Raw genomic sequence first — 21,672 nt, forward strand, 5'->3', positions numbered from 1 at the left:
TATTCTTTCTGCGAAAAGAAGGCAGACTTGCTGGAGGTGTGAGAGAGCTGGAGAGGTCCCAGTTGTCAGCTGCTCCACACAGAGCACATTGGATAATCAGGTTGTGTGGACAACAGCCTTTCCTGGCCGCTCCTGCAGGTAGAAAGTGGATGTTGGGCGTGTCTACCTGTGGAGGCCAGGAGTTGGGGGTCCCTCCTGGCCCCTTGGAGCTGAGTCCAGTGAAGAATCTAGGCTCTGAAAAACTAGTCTTGTGTGGCGCAGGTGAACACAGACAGGGTCTGGGGAAGGAAGCATCCAGTGAGGTGGAAGCATCTACTTCCCTGGGCAGCTGGCCAGGTGGGCAGGCCAGAAGGTCTGGGCAGTGTGTCATCCAGCCTTTGTCCTGGCGCTGTGCCCTCTGTGCAGGCGTGTTCTCTGCTGCTATGACTGACTCCTACCCAGACTGGCCTCAGGACTGCCACTGGGACACAGCGACTCCAGATGGTTGCCCAACCTCTGGAGGCTCAGGTGTTGAGACCTGGGGGTGGGGGTGGGGAGGACAGAGCTCCAGCTTCCCTGCCTCAGAGATAGGCAACCAGGATGAGCCTTGACTTCCCAGAGTCCTCACCCTCTGGTGACTCTGGGCAGTATTGAGGGAGGCTGTGTTGAACCGGCTAAGCTGGGTGCCTCCCGCACATCCCAGTGCACTGTCCCCCAGTTGGAGGAGGGTGATAGTCTTGTCATCCTTCCTGGTAAGGAGTAGGTGATACCAGGGCAGCATGTGTCTGGAGCATGGTTGAATTCTGCAGAGCAAGATGTGGAACCTGAGGGTGGGTCCTGGCTGGGGTTTGGGTTTTGAGAGTGTCCTGGTTGTATAGAGACAAAGCTGATTTGTGCGCAGAAGGAGCCACTGGGTCACCGTGAGAGGCACACATCTTTCCCACATAATTTGGTGATGTTTTCCCCAGTGAGGCTGCTAGAGGGTCCCCTAAGTCCCCCATTGGCTCCCTTCGTAGCGCCTTTCCCACAATTCCATTAGAGCTCTTCCCTGCAGTGTGGCTTTAGTCCTGTTGTAACTGGAAGCTGCCTCTGTTTCATTGGATTTCATTCTTGTTTTATGTTTCTTGTGTGAATGTGCCCAGTTCATTGTCCTTCCAGCTGCTGTCAGGACCCATGCCGTGATGCACGCCCTCTGAATACAGGGCTCTGAGTTAGGGTTGCTGGAATGTGTTTGGTGCTGTTTTCCCTGGAGGTGACAAGCCACACCCCTTTGTCGGGATGCTCCTGTGTCCACTGATGAACCCTACACAGTGAATGCCACCAGTCCTAGTACTAGTACCAAGACCTCGTGCTGACAGCTGAGCACGAGACTTTTGTGACCTGTTGGATTTCAGAGGGTGAGGGAAACCCAGAAGTTCTGTCCTTGTCTGATTCCCACCTCTGCCCTCTGTGTTGTCACTGTTAGACCTGTCCTGCCCTCCCAGACGGAGCAAGGCGGAGGCTGTCAGGGTGGTGCACAAATGTGCCTCACTTTGACAGATTCTCCAGCTGAGAGCCTTCCTGTGCCAGGTTGATTTGAGCTAGAGGTGGCACTGACCACCCAGCTAGGCTGAAGCTCTGGTGTGCAGCTTGGCATTGGTACAAGCTAGGCGTCTGCAGGCTGCTGTCCTCCTGAGGGGTGGCTGCACGGGCCAGGGCGGGGCTGAGGGCAATAAGCAGGCTTTCAGTGACATTGATGGGATTAGAAGCAAGCCCAGCAGGAAGCTGACAACCTGGTTCAGGGCCAGGCCAGGGAGGGGAGCTTGGGAGGCCCAGAGCTCCTGACCATCCCAGGGAGCACTGGGGACTTGTTTGGGGATGAGTGCTGTCGTCTCAGGGAGAGTGACACATCCTGTTCCGCGAGCCCAGTATCTGAAAGCCCAGACAACTGTGGTGTTGTGGTGCTCCAGGACCCTCCACCCACACTTCCTATGCTCACAAGTGGAGCAGGGAGAAGTGGCCTGGCCCTGTGGCTCCATGGCTTTTAGGGCACATGAATGCTTGCTAGCTTCTTAAGAGCTAAACTCCAATGTCCCGAAGGGCATGGACCTTGGCCCCCATATCCAAGAAGCGGGGCTCTGTCCTTGTGGAACAGTCCTGGAGCAAGAGCCAAGTGAGCAGCCCCTAGCGTTCTAGTTTGTCTTCAGATGGTAGGCCACTAGGTCCAGGAGATGGCTGGGGTGGAGAGCAGGTGTTGACTCCATGCAGCATTTGAGAAGTAGGCTTCCACAAGCCACAGGCTCCATGCTGCCTTTTTACACCTCGTTAGCCTGGCTGTGATTTTGTTTGGGTTCCTCAAGTCATCTGTCCATGCCCTGCCCAGAGAGAGGCCCTGCTTTGTCTTTAGGTGAGGGCAGAGTCCCTCGTCTGTCTTTTCTGCATGTGTCCCTGCTTAGCAGATATAACTCAGCCAGGTCATCTGCCTCTGGCTTAGTTCTGTGGCTCACATCCAGATTCCTCAGCCCACCCAGGCCACACCTCTGCACAGCAGGACCCATGTCATGTTGTCCCCTGTTAGGCCTTCTTGGTCTTTGCCTGGCTGTGTCCCTTTTGACTTCTCTTGGATGAGAGTAGCTCTCACATCTCAGGAGTCTGTTCTCTGTCCTGGGGACTCCCAGAGAGCAGGAGCCTGAACCTACCCCTTAACTGTACGTGAGCATGGCTCCGGACAAAAGTACAGTTGCCTTAAGCCTGGTGTTGGAGGATAATGTGGCTGTGAGGAATGGCGGAGGTGAGGGGAAGCAGTCAGGCCAGGCCTGAGGTGTTCTCGGGGTACTGTGCGAGGGCCTGTTTCACTCTGCTGTCCATGGGGGGGGGTCTGTGTTTGGGACCTGGGCTGGGAGCAGCCCCACTGGACATTGAGCTGGTCTGAGCCAGTGTCTGGGTTACAGATGGTATTTCCACAGCTTCTGGCAGCTCCAGGGCCTTGCTGTATGTTCTTAGCCTCCCGCATTCCTGGAATATGTACAGGACACCCTGGTTTCTCAATGAAAAGACACCAGGTCCTGTCTCGTCAGAAGTGGAACTCTGGCTGGGCGCTCCCTGCCTGCAGGCCAGCCTTGCTCTACGGTGGCAATCAATATGAGCTTCCCCAGGCTCAAAACTTGCAGGACTCTTACTGGGGGAGGGCTGGCATCCCCCTTGATCTAATGTCGGAGATTTCCCTGGGCCCACAGGCCTGCAGAGTAGCCTCCATCTGACTCCAGGGCTGTGTGTCTCTTGGGGACAAGAAGGTCTGGGTCTCTCATGGACTCTTCAGCTTCAGGGTGAGGACTACAGTTCTGTTGGTGTGTGTGTGTGTGTGTGTGTTGTCTGTGTCTCCTCCTTCTCCCCTCACCTGATCATGACCTTCAGGAACCCTTTGCTGAAGACCTTTCTTGACTGTGTGACTGGCTGGCCTGGTGGAGTTCAGGATACCCTGGTTCCCATGGCCTATCTTGCCTCCCAGTGGATCAAACTTGACTTTGGCACTGCTGTTGCCTGCCGGCAGCAAGCCTGGGCAGGTGAGTGTTCATGGATGCCTGCGGTGTGGGCCGGAGGTGGCAGCGTGCTGGCCCTGTGAGTCATTTAGATCCTGGGGAGTGGGGGTGGCAGGGCTGGCTGCAGCTGAGAGGCTGAGGCTGACAGGCTAAGGCTTGTTTATAGTTACCTGATGGAGCCTGGAGGGGACCTGCCTGGGACTAGGTCAGGGCTAGAGTGGTCCTAGGAAGTAGGAGCCTCCTTTGGGGCACTGTCTACAAGGCCAGACCCTCACTGATGACTGGGCCCAGATTGCCAAATGGCCTTCAGTCTAGAGACCAGCTGGATCTTCCAAGAGGAGCAAGGAGGGCTTCGTAGAAGAGGTACCCTTGGTGGGAAGACTCAGAGAGAATGACCAGGCAGAGCCAGAATGGGGCCTGATTGCTGATGGTCATGGGACCCTCTGTATGTGGGGCTCACGGAGACATTGAATCTACCCCTCCCTTAGTCATGGGACTTTCTGTATGTGGGGCCCACGGGGACATTGAATCTGTCCCCTTCCTTAGGTAGGCACTACTCAGGTAGAAGTGACTCTTTCCAGGGAGCCAGGAAATTGTCAGATGTCAGATTTGGTATTTAGCGGGTGCCTCCAAGGGGGTCGTCTTTCTGCCCTGAGACCCAGGCTAGCTAGCTAGCTAGGCCTTTTGATAGCCTTTGGTGTCTGTGCTGAGGAGCCTGTCAGTGTGTCAGGTGAAGGAAGAGGGACACAGTCTTAGTGACCACACCACCAGGGCTAAATTTAGACCACAGGAGCTAGGTCTGTCTTCTGCCCTCCTACCACTCTGTCTGCTTGTGCTCAGTCTGGCTGCCTTTGGAAGGAAGGAAGCTGAGGTCTGTGTGGGGTTGTTCGTTCTGACGGGCACAGAGGCTCCTGCCTGGGCCCAGGCTCTGGCTGCCTGTGTCCAGACTAAGAGGGGTGAAGCCGGGGTGGGGGCAGTGGGGCTTCTTACAGGGCCTCTCTGGGGCTACGAGCTGGGTACGGGAAGGTCCAACACCCAGGGGTGAGCCTCAGTGTCATCTTGGATTATTGGGCTGAAAGGAAGATGGGAGGCAGGAGTGAGATCAAGTGGACCCCTATGCTTCACTGGGTCTGTCTGAGGGATGAGAGGTAGCCCCTTTTGATCACGTGTCCACCCCAGTGATGGCTGTGTTGTTCTAGTCAGTGTATAGCAGCCTACTTGGGTGGTGATGGGTGCTGATCTCGGCTTTTTCTAGTTCTCTTGGTGTGAACACCACCATGGCTGACCCCAAGCCACCTAGGTGATGTTGATATCATTGTGTTAGGAAGAAATGACCATGGAAGAACTGGTCCTGCTATTCTGCTTGCTCACAGTGGCAAGTTTAGTGCTCACAAATCTGCTACAGTGTTACACTGCCATTGTCAGAGGACCTATGGCCTGGCCTAGGCAGCACCTGACAAATAAGACCCCAGCTGAGAGGCATGGTAGGGCTGGGCTGCTGTGGGCCATGTGCCCCCTGGCTGTGCCATGGGTGTAGGTACTGGTTAGATCTCAGGACATGTATGATCTACACAGACATGCTGTGTGCATCATGGAGGTGAGAATATAACTTAGTAACTATTCCTGTTAGAGACTTCTCCAGCAGTTGACACATTCAGGTGGGCCATAGAAAGGCCTGTGCCTCACGTGAGGACCCTCAGTGAGTGAACAGGGTCTGTGACTAGTCATCTGCCTTGCTCTGCATGGTATTGTCAACAGGCTCCGGCAGTGCAGAAGACAATGAGGTTGTTGTGTGGAGTGTGGATGGGATGCGTTCAGAGCTTAGCATGGAGCCATACTGAGGCTGGAGGCAAGGCTGTTAGCTTTGAGAGGTGCCCTGCAGTCCTAGGCCCCACCTGCTCTGGGGCCTAGGTTGAGCCTTGGGGGACAGGTAGAAAGAATGACATTGAGCATTGCCATTCTTGGTTGCTAAGATGGCAAGAGACAGTTTTCTCACAGATGGCCAGGATGATTCTATAAAGGGCCTCCCCACCTCATCCCTACTCTCTCTTGGGGAGATAGACCTTATTTACCTGCCAGACCCAAGGCAGAAGGATCAAGGGTTTCATAAATGTCCACCAGGCACAGCCAAGGTGGCATGGCTCCCCTCTTGGTCAGAGCAGGAGAAGGGTCGGGCAGGCTGGCTATGGTAGTCTCTCCAGACAGGACAACTTGGTCTGTTGACTGTAGCTGATCTAGATGAAGCCTGTCTTGAACCAAATTATCAGGGGTCTTGCTAGCACTCAGGACAGTAGTTTGGGTCTGTCTGTCGGGGGTGTTGTGTCATTTTGAGCCCAAAACCCAAGCCAAAGGAAAGTACAAAAAATAGGCTGTGTTTTCTCTGACTTAGATCCAAGATCCTAGGAACCCTCTATTGCAAAGTGCAACCCCTGGGCTCCTGATCTAGGTAGCTGGGTCTGGGAACAGAGGTCAGATACCTGTGATGGGAGTCACTTGCAGTGTAGGACGGAGCGGGGATGTCGTGCAGACAGTCCAGTGCATTCCACAGTGTGGACCTTTATGTGGTGGGGTGGGTAAGCTGCTGTAACCCTGCAGTAGGTGCGGTTCCCAGATAGTATTAGCTTAATCCAGTTGGGGGTAGTGAGTGATGAGGGAGGGTAGGACTGCCTTTGGCTATCAAACCAAGAAGAAGGGAACCCTCTTGCACCCGGGTATCCCAGGAGGTTGTATTCAGTGGGGTTTGCACATGCTCAGTCAAGCCAGTTCTCCCCTTCTGTCCCGACCAGCCCCTCCTCCAGCCCCAAACCCCAACAGAAGAGTTTTCAGATGGGCGTCTGCACATGGGTGTACCACGGACGACTTTCAGTGCCCCTCTGGCCTTGATGACATCTTGGTAGTCTGTTCCCGGTGCTGCTGTGGTGGACTGTAGCAAGCTGCGTGGAGCCACACCTGATGGCAATGTAGAGAGCTGCGTGGAGCAGCACCTGATGGTACTGGCTCCCACCCTCCGTGATCCCGAAAGCGAGCACCCTCTGTGATAATCAGCTCCGAATATTGGCTAAGACCTGACTTATGCTATTATCACGAAATGATTGTCAGCTGCTTGCATATGCGTGAACCTATGGGCAGTGCCCACCTGGCAATCCGGGGTTGGTAGCCCATGCCTTTTTAAGGGCTGGGAGAGGTTTGCCCGAGGAGAGAGGGGAAGAGAAAGAGAAGGAGAGAGGGAGAGAGAGATTCTGTAACAAGGCCCTGAATAAACTGCTAGCAGGAAGAGCTCCGGGTGTCGCCTCATCCTTGCGGGTCGAGGGTGGATGTGACAGTGGACATAGTGTGTGTGCCAGCAGCCAGTGCTTGTCACTCAGAGCTGCCCCGGCAAGTTGACTCCATACTGCAGACCCCATGGCTCGAGTAGGGCAGCCCAGTATGACAAAGCCTTAGTTGATGGTGGGGTGGAAGACTGTGCTGTGTCCCCATGCCCAGCTCCCATCGCTGGGCCTGAGTTTGGCCCTTGACTGGAAAGCCACAGAAGGCACCCTGTACCCTGAAGAACAAGCCCTGGTATAGGTAGGAGGCGGTTGGGAGTACAAAATCCTCTTTACTGCCGTCTTTCTTGACGTACCGTCCTCCTCCAGCAGTAGAGGCAGCACCCTCATGGCACTTCCACAGGTCTGGCTGCTCAGGCCTGGTCTCTCCAGCTTTGGCCTTACTGCATTCTTACACCAGTTCCTAGCACCAGCGTTTCCCAGCCTCTGGACCTAGCCTTGCATCTGCTCTGTAGGACTTACCAGGACTTGAAAGCCTGACTTGGTGTTGAGTGTGCTGCAGGCTGGGGAGTGGAGGGAGGCATAGTGTAATGTGAGGGTATAGGCAAAGGGCAGGCTCCCCAGGGTCCAGGCTAGGATGAGGATAGGCACATTGTCAGACCACGGAGCACACCTGAGTGCCAGCTGGCACTGGCTTCTGTTGTCCCACCAGCATACAGATGGGGAGCAGGCCCAGCCAGGTGACCTGATCTGCTTCAAGTCAGGCAGGTGGCTGGACTCGGAGGTGGGTTTGAACTTGGGTCATTGCATCTGGGTCAGGTGGGAGTCTGTTTGCACCAAGTACTGTCTGTTTCAGATTGAGGAAATGAGGCTGCTTCCCAGTCTGCTTCCAAGAAGCCCTTGGTTTCGGCCATCAGGAGCTGCCTGTGGTCACAGGTGTCTGGCTGAGGGTGGAGGGCAGGGCGGGCCCTGGGAAAGGGGAACTGGGCTACAGGGCCAGTGCCAGCACCACTTGTTCCTGAGAGCCCAGCTGCCTCCAGAGGCTCACCCCGCTTGCTGCCTTTCCCTTCCAGGCTCCTGTTCATTGACCAAGCTGCATCGCCTGAGGCTGTGGGACCCCGAGCCAGCTGGCCGGGGACTGATGGGGCCACCACCATGGTGGGACCTATCACCTGCCCTCACCATGAGGCTGCGCCTTCTTGCCTCTCTCTCAGGAGGTGGCCTGGCCTGGCAGGCAGGTGACCACAGGAGGCTGGCAGGTGAGGGTAGGGTTTGGTATGGTATAGAGGATCTTATTGCAGGGTTCAGGAGTTGTGCCAAGGGAGAAGGAGAGGGCCTGGGACCACAGGGGAAGGGAGTCTGTCAGGGTTCAGGGGCCTGGGTATGGACCTTTTAATGGTATATTCCTGAGTGATGCCTGGTTATGCCAGCCTATCATGGCTGGGCCTATCCAGGCTGCTCAACTCAGCCCACGAAGAGCAAATGAAGCTTATCCCAAGAGTGCCATGCCCATATTTGGGTCTCACCTGGGTATCAGAAACAGAAGATCTCTTCCCCAGGAAGGTTTTAGGGAAAAGGTCCAGGCTTTAGACTCTCACTAAGACCAGGGTGTTGCTTTCCTTATCTTGAGGCTGTAGGTGGGACCTCCCTCTTCTGGGTCGGGAGAACAGTGGAGTTTGTCTGGCTAGAGGAATGTGGAGGGCTGGCCCTCTCTTCCTGGGCCTGGCATTGAGATACCCTTGATGGAGTGGCAGAGCTCTGGCCTGACGCTGTGATGCACAGTTGGCCTCAACCCTAGCTAACCTGGATCTCTGTCCTGTCTGCCTGTGACTGCCACTTGAGGTGGTGGGAGTTCTGAGGGTCCGTAGGACTGTCATAAGTCTCCAGAGCTGCTGTCTTTGTGGCTGGTTCACTGGCTTTGAGTCTTTCCTCTTTCCAGCAGCAATGATATCCTTTGTGTGGTACGCCCCGGGCTGCATTTAATGTTCACAGGTCTTCGTAGATATCCTGGAGACATATTCTTCTGTCCACATTTGAGGGGAAACTGAGGCTCAGAGAGATGGGGTCACTTTTCCAATGCCAGTGGGAGGCTCCGATATGGACATCAGTGTTCACACTGGACCGTGATGTCTCTCTGGGCGTTTGCAGTCTCCTTTGTGTTTGTGATGTGAGGTTGAGACAGCCCAGGAGCATGGTATGGGCTCCACGCAGAGATGAGCCCAGTCCCCTTGTGTTTCTGTGTCTGCTGCCCTGGCCTGCTGGGATTTGCGTTTTCATCGTTGCCTCACTTTCTGCTGCCTTTCTTTTTAAAGATTTCTTTTAATTTTATGTGTATGAGTGTTTGCCTTAAAGTATGTAAGCGTTCCATGTGCATGCCCAGTGCCTGCAGAGGCCAGGTGAGGCCGGATCCTCTGGAATTGGATTTGTAGATGGTTATGCCATATGGGTGCTGGGAACCAAACCCGGGTTACCACATGCATGCAGGTGCCCACAGAGGCCAGAAGGCATGGGATCCCCTGGAGCTAAAATAACAGTTGTGAGTCACCTGCTGTGGATGCTGGGAACCAAACCCCAGCTCTCTATAGAACAGTAAGTGTCTTAACTGCCGAGCTTTCTCTCTAGCTCTCTGTGGATTTCTGGCTTGTTCCTAACCTCTTGTCGGTTGTTTGTTTTCTAGGAAGCTGACCATTGTGGCACCTTAACATTGTGTATGAAGGGGAGTCGGTAGGCTCTGAGCCGGGGTCTCCCAATTAGGCCCAGTGTGTGCGGTTTCTCCGAGTCTGGCGTTCCGGACTCATTTATGTTGTTCCCCTGCATCTGGCTACCCAGGTGAAGGGCTTGGACTTGTCACCTCTGGCCTAGTGAGATTAAACCTCAGTGTCCTTTGTCACATTCACTAGGTGATGCTGAGGGCTTCCTGGGGAGGAGTGGGCTTGAAACCTTGGAAGGCAGTTTCTAGGACCTTTTCCCTTCCTGCCAGGTTCTAACATGGTGTTCCCTCTTCTGCTCAAGTGGGGCCTGATGGTGCCTCCTACCTGGCCTTTTGGCTCCCAGGCTGTGGCTGTGGCTTCCTTCTTTATCTTGTAAAGCTGAGTTTTCCTTATCAAGCTCAGCCCTCCAGAGATACTTGGTCATCCAAGTGTCTTGGAACCCCATCTTTGGGAGTGCTGTGCCGGTGCCCTGGTCCTATTGTGCTTGGTCCAGCCTGCTCCCCTCCCTTTCCCTCTGGGTACTCTTACCACATGGTATCCATGCTTTGTGGCAGAAATGCCATTTCTTCCAGTCCCCCTCCCCTGACACTGGCTCCGGCCTCAGTTGCCCTGAGGGTTGCTTGGGGAGCAGACTAGGAAGGGGTAGGCAGGCCCAGCAGAGAAGATGAGGCAGACTCAGGCCCCTTTCTCAGAGGCTTTGGTGTTGGGGGCTTGTGCAGCATCGTGGGTTCCTCTGGGGTGCAGCAGAAGAGACCCCTGCCATCCTGTCTATGGAGGGGTGGCAGAGAAGGCATGCTGAGCTGGGCTTAGCCTAGCAAGGGCTGCATCTGTTGTTTGGTCAATACTGGCTCTCATCTCTACTGAAGGGATAGACAGCTATCCTTGGTGCCATCTGGATGAAGGTTTTGGTCCCCAGAGGGCAGAGAGGCTGTCCTGCACCCTGTCAATCATTCCATCCCCTGTCCCTGAGACAGAGCTGGTGGCTGACTGCACACTCCTCTCAGGTTCTGTGTCATGGGCTACAACACACAGTGCTGCCGATCTCCTGCCCATTCTTGTGCCATTGCAGCCCTGATAGGTGCAAGTTGGCAAGGTTGGGACACAAGGCTAGTGAGGGTCTCTTTTCTCAGCTTTAGGGAGTTTGTGAATGATGACTGGGTGGGAGATCCCCTAGACACCGGTCTCTCCCACTTGCTGGGGGCTGAGGAAGAAATACAGACTGCCTGATCTATAGTCTGTGTGCAGAGATCCACTGTGTTGATATTCTTGATAGGGTTCAGGCTTACAGACATCATAGACCCCAGCTAAGTAAGAATAGGGATCTCAGTGGCAAGGGAAGTTTCTGGGGTTTAGCCTGGGGCCCCAGGCTGTGAGTGGCATATCTCAGAGTGTTTACACACTTGGCATGGTGTCAGGCAGTAGGAAGGACATAGAGTTGAGTCCCATGGAGACAGACAGCCCTGTCAAACTGTGGATGGACTTTGTGCAGGGTCTCTGCTGATTTCCATGAGCTGCAGTGCAGGCTCTGTCCATGTGGAGTCAGGGATGGGGAGGGTCCCCTGGCTGTGGGTGGTGATTGGGAGGTTCCATTCCCACCCTGTCTCACAGATGAAATCCTGCCCCATTGGCAGAGGCTCCAGCAGCCAGACCTCTGGGTTTGTTGGGTGCTTGCATTGTATACTCTGGCCAGTCACGAGGGCATGGGCAAGCCCCTGCTGAGGGGAAGATAAATGCGCTGTTAGGGTATGCTGAGGAGTCACGAGGGCATGGGTGAGCTGTTGAGGGGAGGGTGTGTGTACTGGTGTGGACTAGGGCTTCTGGAGAGGCTTTGGGGAGCTTGACTTCCGACCTTAGTGCCCCGCGGAGGCTCCACCCTCCAGGCTCAACCCTGTTTCTATCATGTGGTCCTGGACAGCCACCCACTGTACCACATCGTACTTATGTCTGGAAAATAGTGATGCTCAATGGGCGTGGGAGGATTTGGGGATGTCCCAAGAGAGGCGCTCTTTGTCTTGGAGTATCCCCTCTGTCCTGATCCAGAGTCCCCAGTGTCCCTGTCCCCTAGAGCCCAGTTCACTTCACGGTAGGTGGTGTGACCTGGGTGGGTATGGCCTAGGTCCCCTCTAAGTGTGGTTTAAGACTTTAATTACATTAAGGAATGTAAATGAAGATGAGGCCTGTGGGGGAGGACAGGAAGCCTAACCGGGGTTCCGTGGGTTCCACGACAGAGCTGCGGGCAGGTGGGTGATGGGACCTCTGAGCCACCAGGGGCGACGTGGCTCAAATTGAAACAATCATTTCTCTTCCTGTTAAATAGAAACTGCCTTCGAGAGTCTGCCGCCTCTGGGCCCCTTGCCCCCCCACCCCCCGCTGTGGGGCAGGTGGGGTTTTTCTTGAAGTCCCCCTCCTCCCCTCTCACCTCCCCTCCCGCCTCCCCTCCTCTGAACTGTGGGCAGGCACCACAGAGTGTTGGAAACAGACAGACAAACAGCTCAAGGGAACAACCGGGAGGGGAGGCTTCAGTGTTCAGAAAGAAGCCCCTGCCTGGTCTTAGCGAGGTAAGCATCCTTCCAGGCTCCCAGGCTGGCATGTCACCTCCGACCCCCAGCCCAGGACGTTATGATGGGTTGTCCAGGGCCAAAGCCGAGGGTAATTTCTGTGGGGCTGAGTTGTGGCAGGGACGGTTGTGAGAAAACTGAATGCAGACTGGCTGGCAGCTCCTGTTCTGGGCTTGGCAAGCCCTCATCCTCCCAGAGCTGAGGCCTTGCCACAGGACAGAGCAGCAGGTCCTTCATGGCCCGATGTTTCCACTAGCCCACATGGTACCATGCCAGCTTAGAGAGGCTGCAGAATGGGGACCCAAACTGCTGGTGACTGTCGCCAAAAGTGTCTCCATTGCTCTTCAGTCTGCTTCTGAGGTGCTGACAGTTACCTGCCCTGTGTGAATGTGAAGGCACTTCTGTTATCGGTTTCTCACATGGTACAGGGTGGGGAGGGCATCACACAGCTGTCAGTCTTCGCTACCAGCTCTTCAGTTGTCCTGTCCCTCTGGTCACACTCTCCTGTGGCTTTTCTCTCATTCAAGCAGCCTAGGGACGAGTGGGTGTGACTTCCTCCCTTTGTCTAGTCCTGCCCCTGGCAGCACCTCTCAGGCTACAGGACAGGAGACTTGGCCCGGCTCTTGGGCAGCAGGCTGGGATAGTCTGCCTGCTGTGCTCAGGGATGGACTGGGCATGTCTGGGTCCCTTGTTAGGGCTTGGAAGCCAATTTACAGGCTTTTTTAGGGCCCTGGAGCTGAATGTTACCTGTTCCTCTGTTCTGACTTTCAGCATTGGTTGGTGCAATCAGGCCACCTGACTGTTGCCCCACAGCTGTCTCTGGGATAGAGAATTAAGGGTGCTTTTCAGTACAATAAGGTGCCTCAGAAAGGACCCAAGTTCCAGTCTGGGGTCCTGGGCCTGGCTGATAGATTCAGGGCATTCTATAGGTACCCTGTGTAATAGCTATGTGACCTGCAGACTGGGGACAAGCATCTATTAAGGCTTCTTCTCTCCTGGGTTTGTGAGAGGATAATACCCAGAGCAGGAGCCTGGTGTCAGCTAAAGCACCCTGGGATGGTACTCTTCACCCTGGAACAGCCCACCCCAAGGCTCTAAGGACAAGACTGCCTGAAGGCCCTCACTAGAGATCACCTCTACAAGGTCCTTATTTAGCTTTTCCAAAGAAATTGCCTTGCCTTCAACTGAGACACTTTGGGCTCACAAAAGGAGGTAACAGCAAAGGAGCCAGAAATTGGGGATGTCTGTGTAGTACGCTCAGGTTGGAGCCTGGCAAAGATGTCTGCAGCAGGCCCTGGTACCTGAGTCTGAGGCTTGAGAAGCTTAGGAGTCTTCTCTCTGCCGCCCCCTAGTTGTACTCAGGCAAAGGGAAAGTCCCATGTAGCAGGGGCTGGAGGGGTCCAGCCGGACTCATCCAGCTGCCTGGTCAGAGTGTACCCCACACACCTCTCCACTATCCCATGGAGGGTGGACGAGCACATCCCTGAGCCATTGGGAGTTTGGGAATGGAGACGGACCTGGCTGTTTGGGCAGGACTGCCCTGGGTGATGTGCACCTCAGCAGCTAGGCATCCCAGACAGTGACCACCACAGTTGGCCAGAGGGCGATGATACTGACTGGCAAGAATTGAGGTGGGAAGCCTTGTGCAACAGCCCTGTGGACTGTGGGCTTCAGGAAGAGTTGGCATGGAGGATAACCTCTTGTCAGCACCTTGGCTTTCATGCCTGAGTGTACTGGCATCTTCACTTCTCAACTCCTAATTGAATGCTGCCTGGCACAGTCATAGGCTGGGCAGCAAGGTGGGGGCTCTTCCTTACCTCCTTTGTCCTCCTGGCTATGCTTCCCATTTCCTTTACTGTGGTTGGCTCTAGCCACACCTGTCACCATCGGGTCCAATCATAGTACCACCCAGGACTGTACGGGAGGTAGCTACTAGCCTAGGCACTATTTTCTGTTCCTCCTGTGCCCCTCCCTAGGAAGCCCCAAGCTGGCTGAGTATGGTCAAGAGAACCCAAAGTACTCTATCTTTGCCACTTGCAGAATTCGTCAGCCCCTTTGGGCTCTAGCCTCCATCTGTACAATAGAATAGAACAAAGTGTGAATTAAGGTGTCTGTTTCCATCAGGTGATAGATGCTGATGGTGATGGTGTAGTGATGATATTGATGGTGGTGATGGTAATGGTGATTATTTGATGCTGATAGTGATGACGATGGAAGTGTTGGTAGTAATAGTGATGATGATGATGACAGTATTGATGATACTTGATGACATTCATGGCAGTGTTGGTAGTGATGATGGTGATGGTATTGTTGATCATAGTAATGATGGTGGTGATGTAGTGATGCTGTTAATGTTGGTGGTGATATTGATGGTGATGATGCTGATTGTGATGGTGGTGGTGGTGATGATGTTTGACTATATTAATGGTGATGAACTGATAGTGATGATGGTGGTGATGGTAATTTTGATGATGATGATGATGATACTAAGGTGGCAACCATTGGTGCTTCTTGAGGCCCTCACAGTGGATATTGCTTCCCATGCTTACACCCTTTAGACTTTGGTGATCCCATCTCTGTGAAGACTATTGCAGTGGTACATTGTACACTAAGAGTTGAGAGTTTGGTCAGGATAGTAGGGCCTTGGGCAGACAGACTTTCTGGGTCTGGATCTCTGAGACTATTGGGTTGCTCCTGACAATTGAGTTCTCTACTTGAGAGGCCCCTGCGGTGGCCTGCCTGTACTTGGGCCCTCTGGGATCTCGGAGTTGGGTTGGAGTCAGTCTTACTTTTTCTGACCACGTAGGAGGCTGAGCTATTGACTGGGGCTTTAGAGGGAAGGGCAGGGTGACCCCAGAACAGGCCCCTAGAACAGTAAGCTGATGCGAGAGGAGACAGTGAATGAGACACACCCACAGCTGGAGGGGACCCCCGAGGAGTCCCTCCTCAGGGAGTAGGAGTCAGACTTGTGGTAGGGCTGGGCAAACAGGCCTGCTGGGGGCTGTTCTTTGTGCAGACACAGAGCCTCAGCCCATTTTACAGAGAAGGGAACTGAGACTCAATATTGAGGGGTCCCTTTGGCCTCAAGTGTGGGCAGCAGTCCTTTCTTACCATGGTTAGCATTGGCCAGTGGGTCGTTTATCTTCCTGTCCTCCCAGTGCCTGAATCCGCCCCCTCCCACCCTTGGGGCCTGTGGCCTGTGGCCTGTCTTCTTCCTCTCTCCTCCTCTGACCACCTTTGGCCTCCCTCAAACCCTGGTGCCATGGTCCCTGCCACATTCCCATTGCTCCTCCAGGGCCACCACTTCTCCCTCCCAGGTCTTCAGGGGAAGTGGTACTTCCAGAAGGTGGAGGCTGGAGGTGGGCAGCCCAGGAAACTCTGAGGACCCATGAGCTACCTACTGCAAAGTTTCAGTTCCTGAGGGGGCGGGGGTGTCCCCAGGTGGGGATAAGGGCTTAGAACGTGACAGCCATCCTGGTACTAGTTCACTGTGTGGCTGCATGTTGCCTGCATGCTGACTGCCCCCCTCGGGTCCTGCCTTGGTGGCCCTAGAGCATCAACTTCCCATGTGCTGTCCTCTGGATCCATCTGTCCTCCCTCCCTGGCTCTAGATGGAGCAGCCGCATGGTCCACTTCTGTTTACCCAGACACATGACCTGCTTAGATCCTACTGTGCCAAAGGGCTGTGGATGATTGGGTTCCCCCCTCTAGGAGCTGGGGTTCGCTGGCTACCTTGGAGGGCTGTGGGGCTTACCCCACCCCAGCTGTAGTGAGTTGCAGTGAGCTGCAGTGCCATTTCCTGCACCCTGCCTGCCAAGCAGAGGCTTGAAGGGAGTTGGTGGGAGTTCCCTGTGCTTCCTGCTGTGGGGTCCTGCTGTTGGCAGGCATCTGTAGACACCATATGGCATAGGAACTCTGGTGGGAGTGGTACTCCTCTCTTGCCTATGACCTCAGTAGAGCCTGGCATCTTGGAGTCACCAGAGCTGTTGCCAGGCATTCAGTATTTCAGCTTTATTAATGTCACCCAGCTTCTCGTGCTCTCCCTCTGAGGTCTAGGAACTGTCTTGGGATCTGGGCTGGGGACAATCCATCTCTGCTCTGTGTTTAAACTGCCGAACATTCATACTGTGGTCAGTTTCGTACCCAGGGAGTGCTGCGTGCTCCTTCTTCCACATCCCCTTCCTGGGCTGCAGTGCCAGCTGCCCATGATGCGTGTGAGATGATGGGCATCTTCCCTGCTGAGATGGGCGTCCTGCTCTGTGTCTGTCCTTCAGGCACATGCGTGCTCCTTGGCCACACTCCTTCCCCCGGGTCCCTGGCTATGTTGGTGGTGGTCCCACAGAGGTATCTTGGGATGTGAGATTATGTTTGGGATCTTTGTGCCTCAGAATTTGAGGTCTTGGGGTTCTGTGGTTCAGTTTCCTCTCAGTCATGTTCCTGATCTTGTCTGTGACTTCTTGGGCAGGGAGTCCCCAGGTCTGAAGCTGACACATTGCAACCCTAGGCCCCACCCCACAAGCTCTGATGCTGGAGAGATGTGGAGATTTTCCTAAGCAGTGGTGTTGGCTGGTGTTAGCACCCCTGCAAAGCCAAAGGGAGGCTGCTGGAATTGTGCCTTATAGGGGACATGGCTTATCAGGGTGGTGACAGCTAAGTGCCCGAGAGAGCAGAGCATGACATAGCATACACGGATATACATACACATACATGGTGTACGTGCACATGGCTTGCACACATACAAGGATGAAAGGGCGTTTCTTTTTTTTTTTTTTAAGATGGCTTTCCTTTCCTCATTCTTTTTTTTTTTTTTTTTTTTTTTGAGACAGGGTTTCTCTGTGGCTTTGGAGCCTGTCCTGGAACTAGCTCTTGTAGACCAGGCTGGTCTCGAACTCACAGAGATCCACCTGCCTCTGCCTCCCAAGTGCTGGGATTAAAGGCGTGCGCCACCACTGCCCGGCGAAAGGGCGTTTCTTGCTCATTCTCTTCCTGGTTAGAAAGTTTCTCCTTGTAGAAGGACCCAGAAAACACACCCAGCCCATTGTCACCCAGGCTCCTGGAAGGTGTCTGCAGTGGATATTCTTTGTAAACAGGAAGGCCTGGGGTGGGGGCCTGGGGCAGTGGGGACTTGCCAAGGTAGTCATTGCTCTGGTGGCAGCCCCTTCTACACTGGAGCTGTAGGGACTTAGAGTCTGCTTGGCCGCCTACCATCAGGCTTCAGGCAGGGTGGAGGACTGGGGGAGGGTGCCTAAGGGAACCTTCACAGGGACAGCCACATTCTCAGACTGGAGACTTGGCTCTTGCTGCTGCTGTCTTCCCTTCTTCCTGAAGTCTGTTCATATGCCACCTTGGCTGGTTTTCTCCTCTGTTGGTGTGGCTTCCCTCCTTGGCAGTTTCTGACTTGAGCCAGGTATGGGCGGTACCTTGAAGGATCGGAGAAGCTTGGGGTCCAGCCGGTAGCTGGCAGCCTTACAGTCTGCCTCCCTGTCTCCCTCCTTCCTTCATTCCCTTCTTCCTGCTGAAACTTTGTTCTGCCCACAGCAAAGCCCACAGTGAGGGGAGCAGTGCAGGCCCTGGCATTTTATAGAGACCTGGTTGCAGCCCAAGCCTCCTACCCCAGCTGTTCCCTGTGTCTGCAAGGATCCTTCCTTGACTCTCCTGGGCAGAAACACTCTCATGTAGTGAACATGGCTGGTTTTTCCTGGTGTTTGGGGACAGCCAGCCCATGAGAGCCACGCTTAGGGTAGTGTGACAAGCCGCCCCTAGGCCTTGTGTCTCTCCTATTGCCCAAATCTTCCTGTGGGGTTGCAAAGAGCCTGGGGGAATCTGAGGGATTTCTCTTCTGGTCATGCCCTCATCTTGTTCTCAAAGGCCAGGAAAAGCGGGACTTCTCTAGGTCCAGTCCAGCTCCCTCCTGGGTGCCCATGCCATTATCCTGTCTTCTTCTGGGATGCCTGCAGAAGGTAGATGTGCTCAAATTCAGCAAGATGTAGCTCTCAAATGGGCTAAAAGAGGAATCCAATGAGGGCTTAGCTGGTACACTGGGTCCACAGACCTCAGAAGACAAAGCAGGCCACAGGGAAGGAGCTGTCTCACTTTCCTTATCTAGAGGCGGAGAGGAGGGCGGGGTTGTGATTGGTCAGCCCAGTATAGCCTCCAGGTATCCCAGCAGTGTGGAAGTGGTTATGTTTGCCTGGCCTAGGGGCAGCTGCAGATTGCTAAATTTGCCTTTGGGCAGTTCTTATCCATGAACCTTTTCAGCAGATTCTTCTGTCGTAGGTTGGAGGTGGTGGCTTTTCTGACAGGGTCACAAGAATTCAATTGACGTCAAAGGAACAAAGGCATTCCAGGTTCATGTAAGCAATTGGATTTGTATTTGTTCCTTTTGGACACATTCTCCTGTCTCTCACCTCCTTCCCTGTGGATTCCTCCCCCCAGTTCCATAAGTAGTTTAGTGGCCTATAGAGCTGGTCTGTAGTTCCTGTTTTGGCCAGTAGGTGCTACCACCTCTTGGTTCTAGAATTAACGTTTTTTCCTTTTGTTTTTATTTATGTGTATTGGATGTTTTACCTGTGTAGTGATAGTTCATTTGTATTTTAATAAATAAAACTTACCTGAAGGTCAGAGAGTAAAACAGCTGCACTGATCAGCCTTACAGACCAGGCAGTGGTGACACACACCTTAAATTCCAGAAGCCACATTAGTTTGCAATAGAAACCAGGTGGTAGTGGTGCACACCTTTAATCCCAGCACTAGAGAGGAATATAAAGCAAGAGGAGGCAGGCTTCAGGCTCAGTCTCATTCTGAGGATTCCTGGAGGCGGGATCACCATTTTTGGACGGAGGTAGAGGTAAGAGCCAGTGGCCAGCTGCTTTGCTTTTCTGGTCTTCAGGTTGAACCCCAATTTCTGTCTCTGGGTTTTTATTAATCGTGCTACATACCCGTATGTGTGTAAGTGTACTATGTGCGTGCGGTCCCTGTGGAGGCCAGTGGAACGCATCAGATTCCCTGAAACCGTGTGGGTGCTGGGAAGAGTAGTAGCACTGAGCCGCCTCGTTAGCCCTTTGTTTTAAGACAAACTTTGTAGCCCTTTGTTTTAAGATCTCACTTTGTAGATCAGGCTTGTCTTGAGCTCACAGAGATCCTCCTGCCTGTGCCTGCCTAGTCCTGGAATTAAAGACATTACCACCTTACACAGTTAGTTTTAGATTTTTTTATTTTTGAGACAGGGTTTCTCTGTAGCTTTGGAGCCTGTCCTGGAACTAGCTCTTGTAGACCAGGCTGGCCTCGAACTCATAGAGATCCACCTGCCTCTGCCTCCCAAGTGGTGGGATTAAAGGCCACCACCACTGCCCGGCTAGTTTTAGATTTCTTAAATTGGCTTTTTGTTGTTAATCAGCAGACTGGTTTGTTCTCAGTTTTATGAATGGCCAGGGTTTCTGGCAAATCAAATGAAGCTCATTTGCTGATGGAATTGGTTCTTTCTGTCAGTTGGGGTAGTCATGGTAGCCAGGTTGGCCTCCCCATAGTGGACCTGGTCACAGTGGGGCTTCCTTACTGCATCCTCCTCTTGAGGGGAAACAGGGAGGAAGTCCCCAGAGTCTTTGGGATGGATATTGGTTAGGTTTCTCTCTGAAGATCTGTTCTTGCTGCCATGGCCTCTGTACCACTCCTGGCTTGGAACTGGCATTGGTACAGCTACTGAGATCTCCCTGTACTGTGCTGCTCATCAGGTTCAGAACAGGAGTATGGGCTTTGGCCAAGGTCAAGTCTGGTCTAAGAGTCCCATCCAGAGTGCCAGTGTTGTCTTAAGATGTGTGGTGTCCTCCTGTGTCTGCTCTGGGCTTCTGCCTGCTAAGCTCACGTGCCAGGATATGACCAGGATGAGGTAGGCTCAGAATGGCGAGGTCTTTCCAGGATGCTGAGTAGTGTAACCAGCCTGTGTCCCCTGCCTGGGGTGTGCTAGTCACTCACTTCCCATCACTTCACATGCCCGTAGTTGTTCTTGTCTTATCAGAAGCAAATGCCATGGCAGCGAGGTGGCAGGAAAGGTCAGGACTATTCTCCAGATGAGAGGGAGAGAGGAAAGGATGGAGGGTAGGGGGATGGGGGCTTTCTCAGAGCATCAGCTTTGGAGAGGCAGGCAAGACTCCTCACTGTCTTCTCCACGGCCTTCCAGGTCTGTGGGCAGCAGGTCCAACACCCCGGAACCTCCCTGGCCTCTGGAGCTGGGAAGGCCTGATTAATAAGACTTTTTACATGTTTGAAACCTTGCATGAAAGGTTGACATGTGGGAGGTCCCAGACCCAGCCCTGCTCTGTGGCTTGCCAGTCTCATGCTTGGCACACTCCCAGGCCCTCCTCAAGGTCACCTGGAAGCTCCTCACCGACGGGGGAAGTGCCAGTGCCTTTCTTTCCTCTGGAGTGGGCTGCCTTGCTATGTACCCAGAAGTTCAGGTCATGTGGTCCAGAGGGCAGGGTCACAGACTTCAGAGCCTTCAGCTTGCAGTACTGGGCCTGGCTCTGTCTGCTCAGCTATGAGAACCCCAGAGAGTGTGTACTGGGGTCCTCCAGAGATGGTCTAGCTCTTGGAGTATGCGAGATGAGTCCTGGCATCCTGGCCTGACCTTGGTCATGAAGGTTTGCCTGTGACTTGAGTGGGTGGGAGTGGGCAGTGGATGGGTCCTAGAGGCTGCTCTGACCCTCCTTCTTGCCAATTCTTGTTTTGCAGACTTCTCCACCCAGGTGAACTCTTCATCCCTCAGCTCTCCAACGGGTCGAGGCTCCATGGCTGCCCCCTCGCTGCACCCCTCCTTGGGTCCAGGAATCGGATCTCCACTGGGCTCCCCCGGGCAACTGCACTCACCTATCAGCACCCTGAGCTCTCCCATCAATGGCATGGGCCCACCCTTCTCTGTCATCAGCTCCCCTATGGGCCCGCACTCCATGTCGGTACCCACCACACCCACACTGGGCTTTGGGACTGGTAGCCCCCAGGTGAGTGCTGGGCTGAGCTTTGGGGGAAATGGAACAGCAAGTGGGAACTTCATCTGTTGGCTGTGGGTCAGAGCTGTCATTTCAACTTTTTCTTTATGAAAGTGGGCTGCACAGCAAACACTAGCCTCAGAGCGCCATGCTGGTGGCTGACCCAGACTGGCCTCCATAGCTCTGTCACTTGAAATTTCTCACAGTCGGTCTTCAAGTCCCCCTGGAGCCTGGCCTCATGATTGTAGAACTCTGGGGTACCTGCTTTCTCAGGCTTAGGTCCATCTTCCAGGGATCCCGAGACCTCATAGGTTCTCTTACCCAGGCCACTAGGCTCAATGTCCCTGGGCCCAGGGATGCAGCTTCTTGGGTCCCACTGAGGCCCTGGTGGCTCTGGCTTTTAGTGGCTTTCTGTGAATATTGGCTATCCATAAGACTTGACTTCCTTTTTGTGGGCCTAGCAGGGCCCTCGTCCTGCTGTGGGTACCCTGGGTTCCTTCCTTATTCAGCCTCTTCTTCTCAAGCCCCCGAATGCCTGTTGGATAGAGCTGTGTTCTGCCTCGGTTTCCTCGAGGCTTCTGGTGGGTTTCTACCAGGAGTTTTGACTTTGGTAAACATACAGCTCTGCCTCTGGAGAGCCTGCCCTTCAGGTTTCCTTC

General features: G+C 54.0%; 1 protein-coding gene across 2 annotated transcripts in view; it reads left to right on the top strand.

Annotated features, from left to right (window-relative positions):
- The window catches only part of Rxra (retinoid X receptor alpha), a 110,003-nt gene that overhangs the window by 63,834 nt on the left and 24,497 nt on the right, over nucleotides 1-21,672 (top strand). For both annotated transcript variants that reach the window (XM_041674410.1, XM_041674412.1), the window contains exon 2: nucleotides 20,760-21,025. In XM_041674410.1, coding sequence (XP_041530344.1) covers nucleotides 20,760-21,025 — 266 coding nt within the window. The remainder of the gene's footprint in view (nucleotides 1-20,759; nucleotides 21,026-21,672) is intronic.

This window comes from Microtus oregoni, unplaced genomic scaffold (genome assembly GCF_018167655.1).
Source record: "Microtus oregoni isolate MIOR12 unplaced genomic scaffold, Mior012 000025F_ref0000491, whole genome shotgun sequence".
Taxonomy (NCBI): Eukaryota; Metazoa; Chordata; class Mammalia; order Rodentia; family Cricetidae; genus Microtus; species Microtus oregoni.